This window comes from Schistocerca americana, chromosome 5, assembly GCF_021461395.2.
Source record: "Schistocerca americana isolate TAMUIC-IGC-003095 chromosome 5, iqSchAmer2.1, whole genome shotgun sequence".
Lineage (NCBI taxonomy): Eukaryota > Metazoa > Arthropoda > Insecta > Orthoptera > Acrididae > Schistocerca > Schistocerca americana.
In genome coordinates, this window is record NC_060123.1 from 664,437,232 (window position 1) to 664,448,725 (window position 11,494).

The window sequence follows — 11,494 nt, forward strand, 5'->3', positions numbered from 1 at the left end:
TAGTATTTAAATCGCCTGTGTGCTAAAAGTAAAAAGCTGGCAAAATCAAAACAAGCACCTATATTAAACCCTATTCAATTTTAAAAACGAACTCCAAAATGAACGTTTTTGGATAGTAAATGTTTGGTAGTTCTATTTACCTTCATATCGTTGATTATCTGTTGAAATAGTCCTCCCAACGCGCTGCATTCTCTTTCAATGTTTCCTTCCATTTTGTCTGCTTTGCGCTCACTGCCTCTTTCTTTCGGTATACAAATTACTCTGACACTGTGTTAACTGACATATACTCGAGCACTGTTTTCATGTACATTATGAGTCAGAGTACTGTATGACGATGACAACTGTGTACAAACAGAACTTCACCAAACACGTTTACTCGCATTCCACCAAAATTATATTAATTGAACTGAATATATAGATAGTACAATAAATTTCAAAAAGAATTCGGCGTAGTCCGTGTAAATGCTGATTCGCAATCGTTTAAATCGCCGCTGTCGTACAGCTTCACAGACCACTCGATCGAAACTCACCACCTCTACGACTACACACTAGGTCTTCCAATCATTATCCTCAGTGCACTCTCGGCGTTCTGATTGGCGAATGCTAGCTTGTAAGCAAACCAATGGCACAACGCAGAATGCCCCCTAGCCGCACCTCGGCGAACTACAATCCATTGCATATAGCATCTCTGCATGGAGAACAGTTAGTTTCGATATATCGCACGATCGTACTGGCCGACCTTACACGTACAATCGACTTTACACAAGTCGAGACAAGTGGGAACGCTGCGGAGATGATGTACTACCACAGTCTAACGTAACAGTCGCGACACTCACTGCTGTAAAAGTTGTTGCCATTTGACATATGGAGCGACACTAGCGCTCCAAGCGGCGGGTAAGGTGAACGTCAGACGCGTCGTAAGCATAATGTTTGTTTGCATTTATTTCCTACGTAATTTCCGATTTATTCGAGTTATTTTCTTGCCTCCAAGAGTTTGTGTGGTATCAGAAGGCATATACGTTTCTAAAATTGATTCTAAAATATGCGCAAGTATGGACAAAAACCATGAATAGAGTGGCAAGCTACAACACATTCGTGAAGAAACACTTGTGACATTGGACAGAATTGCAGCTTACCACGTTGATATCAAAAGAATATAAACACACAGATTCACATGTAAGAAGCACAGACAAGTACCTTCACAAGCAAAAGCGATCGACAGCTCGTTTATCATTCTGTAGGCTTACTGTGTTTGTCATTGTCTCCTGTTGCCACAAGTACGATCTTCATCTTTATATTATTCTAAGTGGGACAAGCAACTGCCAAATAGTGGGAGACATATGCTGAAAACACTATAATGAGCTGATTACATTACATTTCACGAAAAACCAAATATTTGAATAATTTTCAAACAATCTGACTGTAGGCACTTTCCTTGTCCCGTAATAGTTTCGCTTCTGGGCATTCTGACACTTCACACGCTTTTGTAAGACACGAACAGCTACACTTAATTTAACCACTTCATCGTCAAAGCAGGTCTGTGTTGATGACTCACACGAATCTGGCACTGATACATGGAGAGTCGAACTGGCTGCTTCTGTGTCATAGGACTGTTTTACAGCTTTAGATTGACTGTCGAATCTTTGTGGCAGTTTCTTCTTCATCGTTTGCTGAGGGGGTTTATTTGGAATGTCAAACAGTGTGAGTACTGCATTCCAAACGAGTTTGTTATTGTCTGCGTTCATGAACCGGTTTTGTTTAAATGTAACGAACAAAAGCTAATATTATTATACAGGTAAACTGGGTCTTTCTTCATAAGGTCTTCTCGTCTGCTATTAACTAGCCATTTTCTGCTCCTAAAACGAAACATTCATCATTTATACACATATAGTTTGCAAGTGAATCCTGACGATACAGTTTAGTGACATGATGGTATATACCTCCCAGGATCCTTAGGAAACCCAAAAAAAGACAGCTGTGGTGTCTTCTTCCTGTTGTTGCTGCAATTTATTGCGCTACAAACGTTCCCGATGGTAAAAACCATTGTATAAATCAAAATAAACAATCACTCTTCGCTTTCACGATCGCGCCGAACACACAGTTCAACCTACCGGCCGCTTGGGGCGCTGCTGGCGCTGTAGCAACAAAATAAAGGCGAAGTGTCGCGACTATGGTACTACCGATACAGTACTGCGGAGAGGGAAATACGAATTGTGATAGTTTTAACTTTAATTGTAAGATGTGCAACGCTTGCTAAAATGTCCCCGTAGACGTACACAGACCGCCGATCTGCATGTCAAGGCGAGTTTTTTTACTAATTTCTATTATAGAATCACTACTCTATTAAAAGATGTTAATAATGTTTGTGTGTAACTTATGGTATTATGATCAATTACATAACATATTTCAGGTGCCATCTAAATACATTGACACAGTATGTGCGAATAGTTGTTGTTACAAAAGTGATGGCAGCTACACTGCGGTTTTCCGATACAGACACGATGGAAGCAATTCTGGGAAGAAGCCGAATAATTTCTAAGAGATTCCGTAGTGTCAGTGAAAGATTTTAAAGAAGAAGGCATTAATGATTATTAATATTTTTCAAGATTTGCAAGTAAATGAGCAGAGAGTCCAACAACTCGACGAAATTTACCTGAAAGTGCGATTCCAAGAATATTCCTCAATCTTCCATATTATTTAATTAAACCAACAAAAACCTTAGTCTGGGAAATATCGTAATGAAAGAATACGGAAGTGAGAGCAAGATCTTGGTAAGAGAAATGACTGGTTTGCAAAATATGTAATTAAGAGCTTTACCGATGTGTGTGAAACTGTACCTAAGATTGTATGCAGTCACAAGTTGTGCCACAGTGTACTAAAAGATTCATTGTGTTCATAAGATTTTCAGTGGAAGAAATTCAGATAATTGACACTAGTGTAAAACATAAACAGTTCGTAAAATTACTACTTCCTTATACAGTTCAGCTGAAGTAAAGTCATATAAACCTATATTCAAGTGATCCCATACCTTCTTCTCATACGTCTGATTGTAATTTTTACCTGTTCCTTTTTCTGACTGTACAACTGTGATGATGAAACAGTGTAAAGCGAAGTATATACAAATTTGAAAGAATGTAACTCAAATACCCATTCTACTACAAACCGTTTAAAACAGTTACGTAAAAGGAAGTTCTGTTCATTCTGTTCATATTTTCCTGATTTCCGTAATTTTTTTTAGATATTCATTTGAGTAACTGCCTCTGGATACACAAACAGCTGGAATGAATGTACCAAAACAGGTAATCAGAGGCAGGGTTGTTTGTCAAACCAGACACCTCACCACCTCTTGCTATTTACATTGAAGAAACATAATGAATAGTCCCTAGAATTAAGCGACAGTATAGTAACATTAAAAAGGACTTTTTGGATCTTACATTTAAAACACAATAGCAATTTGACATCGTCTTTCACATTTGTGGCCATCGAGAAATGGTTTTTTAGCGTGTTATGTACGTGCATATCATCATAAGCTCTTTGTTGACATCAGCTGTATTGAGATATTTTTTTAGTGCTTTCGTTTTCAATTTTCATGATGTGAGTGCGCCAGATATTTATGTTCGTTCTGTGTGCGGCTGTGTTCCGTGATATGACAAAATTATATCTTTGTTTTTTTTTTGTTTTGTTGTTACGGTTACGATGTAACTTTTGGTCTCAATAAAGAAAGGAGCAATAAGTTATTTTTGCTCCAATTTACTGTAGTTCGCTCTGTGGTATTCTGCCAAACATAATTAAAGACATTAGGCCCAGGCAAACACATACGTATGGTATCTGTTTCTATTCTGTGAACTCATTGCTTTTGCCCGGAGTTTTATTAGTGTGAACCTTGAGGCTCAAGTTCTGGAACTGTCATGTTTCACTGGTCTATTGTGGTAAACATTCCTTTTCGTTTTGAACTGAGTATTATAAGTTTGATTTGCATTCAGCCTACACAAAGATGGATAAACTGAAAACGTACAGTATCCAGAAATTTGCAGGTAAAAATTTTCAGCTGTGAAAATATAAGTTACAAATTATTTTTTGTGTTGAAAAAGTGCTCGATATCGTCGAAGCTGGTGAAAGTCAAACCGCTTGGGACGACTGAAATGCGTAGGCGATCCTCATTCTAGCTACTGCGATGGAATTTGACCAACTGCAATATGATATGACGTGCACAAATGCAGTGGAAATGTGAGCCAGTCTAAAGACTATTCATGAACAGTGATCCGCAGTTAGATTGGATTAGATTTACGGTCATTCCAATCGATCTGTAAGTCGGAGGTCCTCCAGGATGTAGAACATGTCAGAAAAACAATAACACATGACTTTTTTTTAATGAGCACTGTATGAAAGGATCCTTTTACAACACTTATTTACTTAGATCGCATTAATGCACTGAATTTAAAGTTATAAAAATGTTTTGATTTAATAAAATGGCCTTCAAGCAGAAATTTTTGGTTACAGTATCTCACCAACAGACAAAATCACACAATTAAAAAAACTGTATTAGTTGAGCCCTTGGTACAAGCATTAGGTGATATTGGGGAACCTGTTACGGAAGTTGACAAATTGGCTAAAATTTTGGGAAGTCTGCCAGCAAAGTTTGCAATTTTTCCAACTGCCTGGGACTCGTGTGCTGAAGATCAACAAACCTTCCATAATGTGACTTTAAGATTATTGAAAGAAAAACAAAAACTTTTACAATGTGATGAAAACTCATCAGCCTTTGCAGCAGTTAATGTGAACGAAACTTGCAAGTTCAGTTCAAATACCAGTAACAACATTGCATCTAACATGGTCAGTAGACAAGACGTTGAATGTTATTACTGTCACAAAAAGGGATATATTATATCTGAGTGCGGAAAACTTTCAACAAAATTTAGTGTGAAAACTGATACGTCTGAGCACCATGCTTTGAGTGCAGAACATGCGTATGTTTTTGCTCCAGGTTGCGAAAACGTTTGGTAGGCTGACAGTGCTGCATCGCACAGAGAGTGGTTCAACACATTTAGGCCAATTCAGTCAGATGACTCATTTGTTCAAATTAAAGACAACTCGATCATCAAGGCAGAAGGCATTGGATCAACTAAAGTATGTCATTAGTTGAAGGCAAATGGCAACCTCGCACTTTGGGAAACATATTACTTATTCCTAAGCTAAAGAAAAATTTACTTTCAGTGGGAGCAGTCACAGAAAGAGGAATGAAAGTTATTTTTGATGATAAGTTCGCAGTTCATGTCTCATTCTAGCAGGAACTAAGATGGACAATCAGTGTTATCAAATGTTGTTTAAATATCCAGATGTAGTACAGGAAAATCCTGCTTCCCTGAATTCTACCATGATCTGGCATGAGAGACTTGGGCACATTCATTTCAGTGGTCTCAAGAATATGGCTGATCTGAACTTAACTCCTCATTTCAATATGAAGAAAGTGGAACATCTTCATTGTGAACCGTGTCAGTATGGCAAAATGAAAAGAAAATTTTTTATATAAAATTTGGAATCAAGATCGAAAGATCCTGGCGAATTTATTAATGTAGATTTGAGTGGATGAATGAGAAAAACGTCTCTTAGAAATGCACATTTGTATATAGTTTTCAAGGATGATTGCACTCCAACAGGTTCGTGTATTTTCTTAAAAGTAAGCAGGATACTTTCACTATGTTTTTCGAATTTCAGAGACTGACTGAAAGACAAACTGGAAACAAAATCAAAGTTCTGAGAAGTGACAATGGAACCGAATTCATAAATAAGCTATTTGAAGATTATTTCAAGCAAAATGGTATAATACATGAGGAAACAAGCCCCTGTACAGCACAACAGAATGGTCGAATTGAACGAGAAAACAGGTCCATTGTTAAGTTTGCACACACTGTGTTATTAAGTACTGACTTGTCTCACGAATTGCGGGCAGTGGCAGTAAATTGTGCTGCGTATATCTTAAATAGCTGACTATGTAAAGCAAACGACAGTGTTACGCCATATGAAAAATGGTTTCGGAAACCTCCCTCTTTAGGATATATGAGGAAGTTTGGATCAGCAGCATCCATACACTTTTCTGATATACTTAGATCGAAATGGTATAGTAAATCAAAGAAATTGATCATGGTTGGATATAATGGGTATAGTACCTATTATCGCCTCTACAATCGTGAGTCAAAGGAAATTACAATCTCCTGCAACGTCTCTTGCAATGAAGAACAAACCTGTAGCTTAACATACAACGAAGTTGTACTGAATTTTGCCTGGGACACCATGCTGCGGAAGATGTTCAAGAGGAATCTGAAGAGAATGATACTGGTGAACAAATGAAAGAAAATCAAAAAGATGTTCGAGGGGAATCCGAAGAGGATGATACTGGTGAACAAGTGAAAGAAAATCAAAGGATGACTCTGAGAGATCGGTTTAATCTGCGAGCACCTGCTCGTTTTCAGGACCCAGATTTAGCTTGTTCTGCCATTATCTTGGAACCCCAAACTTAAGAAGAAGCAATGGCATCGAAAGAGTCATCAAAGTGGAAACAAGTAATCGAAAATGAAATGACATCCTTGAAGAAGAACAAAACTTGGGATCTAGTACCATTCCCACACAACTGCAAATCACTTGGATGTAAGTGGGTCTATCGTGTGAAGCAGAATTCTCAGGAAAAAAATTGACCTCTTTCAAGCTAGATTATGGGCAAAAGGTTATTCACAGCGAGAAGGCATTGATTACGAGGAGACATTCTCTCATGTGGTCCGAAATGATTCAATCAGAGTTTTATTAGTCATATTAGTTTCATGAGATACGGACATTAGACAGTTTGATGTTAAGACTGCATTCCTGAATGGGGATTTGAAAGAAGAAGTTTACATAGATCAACCAAAAAATTTTGTTGTAGAAGGCTCAAAGAATGTCTACAGACTGAAGAAGAGTGTATATGGACTCAAATAATCACCACGTTCTTGGATTCAAAAATTTGTACAGTTTCTGAGAATGTTTCACTTTGTGCAGCTGAATCCAGACAGATGTGTTTTCCATGCTTTAACAGATGACACTGATGTTTACCTGGCACTTTATGTGGATAGTGGTTTGCTTATTTGTAAGTTTCTAAAAATAGTGGACAATGTTTTGACAGCACTGGGATCAATGTTAGAAATTACTGTCGGCAATGGAAAATACTTCTGTGGATTGGAAATTGAACAAAGCATTTCTACAAAAGAAATCTTTATAGGCCAGCAAAGATACATCAGTTATTTACTTCAGAAGTTCAACATGGATGATTCAAAACCGAGCTCCACTCCTTCTGATGTTGGAATGTTGTTGCACAGTGGGCAGTCTCCAGCAAACCAACACTAGGCAAAGGAGACAGAAAGTAAACCTTCTCAACAGGCAGTCAACAGCTTAATGTTTGCAAAACTGTGTCACTGCCAGACATCATGTGATCATGGTGAGCAGGTTTTTACCTAATCAGGGTCTCGATCATTGGCATGCTGTTAAAAGAATTATGAAGTATCTTCAGGGACCAAGGACCTGACGATAAGGTGCAAAGCTGACTCTACTGGACTGGTAGTCTATTCAGATGCCGACTTTGCTGGTGACTGAGACACTAGTCGGTCAACAACTGGCTATGTGAGCTTGTTAGCACGTGGGCCTGTGACATGGTGTTCAAATGTTCGAATGTGCGTGAGGGAGGACTCGAACCTCCGGTGGGAAGGGCCATACAATGACATGGTGTTCACGTCAGCAGAAATGTGTAAGCAGATCAACAATGAAGGCCGAATACATAGCAGCTTCAGATGCTGCTACTGAAGTTGTTTCATTGTGTGGTTTTCTCAGTGAACTTGGTTTTCAGTTGACAAACCAACAACACTCCAGATTGACAATTAAAGCCATTGACATTAAATACCATTATATACGTGAACATGTTGAAAATAATGAGATTGAAGTTTATTATGTTTATTTGGATAAACAGTTGGCAGACCTATTCACTAAGCCTTTAACCAGAGTCAAATTCATGTCAAACAGAAAAGCTCTGTCAATGATCTCTAAACAAACTCAATAAAATAAGAGTGGGAGTGTTGACAGCAACGAGCTTGTTGTATTGAGTTCTTTTTTTTTTTAGTGGCTTTATGTTCTGTTTTCGTGGTGTGAGTGCCAGATATTTATGTTCATTCTGTGTGCGGTCGTGTTCAGGGACAATATAAAACTATGTGTTTGTTTTTTGTATTTTTGTTACACTTATGGTGTAAATTTTGGTTGCAGTAAAGAAAGGAGCACTAAGTTACTTTTACGTCAATTTACCGTATTTCGCTCTGTGATTTTCTGCCAAACATAATTAAAGATATTACTCTCTACTATACTGGATAGCTGCAGAAAGCTAAGTTTTCTATTACACAAGTTTCGCTGGCTGTTACAGTTACATTTCTGTCCATATACATGGGATCAGTATTATATTTTTGGTCTGGTGCACATGCTTTAATCATAACATTGTTTTTACCTGTGAAGATATGACACGTCATATACGATTCCCATGATTTCTGCATTGTGCACAATGTTCTGTTTTCCTGTCACATGATTTTCGGCACTTGTTAAAATTACGTTTATGAATATTGAAATAGGTAGATATCGTTGATTCGCACTTGTGTGTATTTGTTAAACGTTCAATTGCACGTATTAGAGAACAAAGCACATTTGTTTTTTAAATATGTAAGAGACTTTCGTATTTCTGACCATCTATCAGACAGCTGCGTGGTGTTGTCATATTGAAGGCTCTGGCTCGAGCGGAGTAGGCTGTGGTATTCCAATATTTTAAGGTATTTTGGTCGAAAAGCTTAATGTTATGAAACAAAAGTTACAAAAAAGCAGGAGGTAACTCTATTGTAAAGGCACACAAGCACGTTATCTTGCATTGAATGGCGGATGTCTTTATAACTACATCTCTGGGCTATATGAGATTACAAGAATTTCACAAGCACAGTCAAGAGAAATTTAATCAAAGTCATGAAAAACTTGTGCCTTCAGTTTGGATGTCAGCTGTGTCTGTTTCGCAAATTTTCGTATTTCACCGAAAGTCGAGTTGACGTGTCAGTTAAGAGAATCAAGCCAATCAGAGGCATGGGCGACAGTTTTTGTGCCGTACAGATGGCAGGATTCATCTTAATTTGTGAGCCTATATGAAGGCAACAAACAACAGTGGCTCCATCTACTACACTATATGTAACTATCATCTCCCACCGAGCGAGGTTAAAAAATGGCTCTGAGCACTATGGGACTCAACATCTTAGGTCATAAGTCCCCTAGAACGTAGAACTACACTCCTGGAAATGGAAAAAAGAACACTTTGACACCGGTGTGTCAGACCCACCATACTTGCTCCGGACACTGCGAGAGGGCTGTACAAGCAATGATCACACGCACGGCACAGCGGACACACCAGGAACCGCGGTGTTGGCCGTCGAATGGCGCTAGCTGCGCAGCATTTGTGCACCGCCGCCGTCAGTGTCAGCCAGTTTGCCGTGGCATACGGAGCTCCATCGCAGTCTTTAACACTGGTAGCATGCCGCGACAGCGTGGACGTGAACCGTATGTGCAGTTGACGGACTTTGAGCGAGGGCGTATAGTGGGCATGCGGGAGGCCGGGTGGACGTACCGCCGAATTGCTCAACACGTGGGGCGTGAGGTCTCCACAGTACATCGATGTTGTCGCCAGTGGTCGGCGGAAGGTGCACGTGCCCGTCGACCTGGGACCGGACCGCAGCGACGCACGGATGCACGCCAAGACCGTAGGATCCTACGCAGTGCCGTAGGGGACCGCACCGCCACTTCCCAGCAAATTAGGGACACTGTTGCTCCTGGGGTATCGGCGAGGACCATTCGCAACCGTCTCCATGAAGCTGGGCTACGGTCCCGCACACCGTTAGGCCGTCTTCCGCTCACGCCCCAACATCGTGCAGCCCGCCTCCAGTGGTGTCGCGACAGGCGTGAATGGAGGGACGAATGGAGACGTGTCGTCTTCAGCGATGAGAGTCGCTTCTGCCTTGGTGCCAAAGATGGTCGTATGCGTGTTTGGCGCCGTGCAGGTGAGCGCCACAATCAGGACTGCATACGACCGAGGCACACAGGGCCAACACCCGGCATCATGGTGTGGGGAGCGATCTCCTACACTGGCCGTACACCACTGGTGATCGTCGAGGGGACACTGAATAGTGCACGGTACAGCCAAACCGTCATCGAACCCATCGTTCTACCATTCCTAGACCGGCAAGGGAACTTGCTGTTCCAACAGGACAATGCACGTCCGCATGTATCCCGTGCCACCCAACGTGCTCTAGAAGGTGTAAGTCAACTACCCTGGCCAGCAAGATCTCCGGATCTGTCCCCCATTGAGCATGTTTGGGACTGGATGAAGCGTCGTCTCACGCGGTCTGCACGTCCAGCACGAACGCTGGTCCAACTGAGGCGCCAGGTGGAAATGGCATGGCAAGCCGTTCCACAGGACTACATCCAGCATCTCTACGATCGTCTTCATGGGAGAATAGCAGCCTGCATTGCTGCGAAAGGTGGATATACACTGTACTAGTGCCGACATTGTGCATGCTCTGTTGCCTGTGTCTATGTGCCTGTGGTTCTGTCAGTGTGATCATGTGATGTATCTGACCCCAGGAATGTGTCAATAAAGTTTCCCCTTCCTGGGATAATGAATACACAGTGTTCTTATTTCAATTTCCAGGAGTGTACTTAAACCTAACTAACCTAAGGACATCACACACACCCATGCCCGAGGCAGGATTCGAACCTGTGACCGTAGCAGTCCCGCGGTTCCGGACTGCAGCGCCAGAGCTGCATGGCCACCGCGGCCGGCACCGAGCGAGGTGGTGCAGTGGTTAGAGACTGGACTCGCATTCGGGAGGACGACGGTTCAATCCCGCGTCGGGCCATCCTGGTTTAGGTTTTCTGTGATTTCCCTAAATCGCTCCAGGCAAATGCCAGGATAGTTCCTTTCAAAGGGCACGGCCGACTTCCTTCCCTGTCCTTCCCTAATCCGAAGAGACCGATGACCTCGTTGTCTGGTCTCCTTCCGCAAACCAACCAACCAACCTATCATCTCCCCCACAGTACATTAGAGTATTAATGCTCCTTTTGCTGTTACCAGTCCGTCTCAAGTGTTCAGATATAACGTTTTAACAGAAGCACTGGATGAAAACTGGCTCTCTAGTACACTCTGGATTTCCACCAGTTTTCAGCAACCTCGCTCTCTTGAATCTTTGTGTGGTCACCAACTGCCACCATTTTCCTGCTCTCGCATGTTTTTATGTTATCTCATAGATATCAATGCACACGTCAGTGCATCGGCTCGAGCGCGCATGTGGAGATAACTGTCAGCCGAGCGGCTTCCTCAATAAAAAACACCGACAGATGTAGAAGCAAAGGTGGGATCCTTGATGCTAGTGTTGTAAATGAATGCTATCGCAGACAA

The 11,494-nt window shown here is 41.2% G+C and overlaps 1 protein-coding gene across 5 annotated transcripts in view; it reads right to left on the reverse strand.

Annotated features, from left to right (window-relative positions):
* The window catches only part of LOC124615452 (protein MTSS 2), a 332,845-nt gene extending 332,231 nt beyond the window's left edge, over nucleotides 1-614 (reverse strand). For 2 of the 5 annotated variants that reach the window (XM_047143352.1, XM_047143353.1), the window contains exon 1: nucleotides 141-614. In XM_047143352.1, the coding sequence (XP_046999308.1) occupies nucleotides 141-212 (72 nt within the window). In that variant the 5' untranslated portion in view covers nucleotides 213-614. The remainder of the gene's footprint in view (nucleotides 1-140) is intronic. The other 3 variants (XM_047143349.1, XM_047143348.1, XM_047143350.1) reach the window with 2 other exon arrangements.
* Between the last annotated feature and the right edge of the window lie 10,880 nt (nucleotides 615-11,494).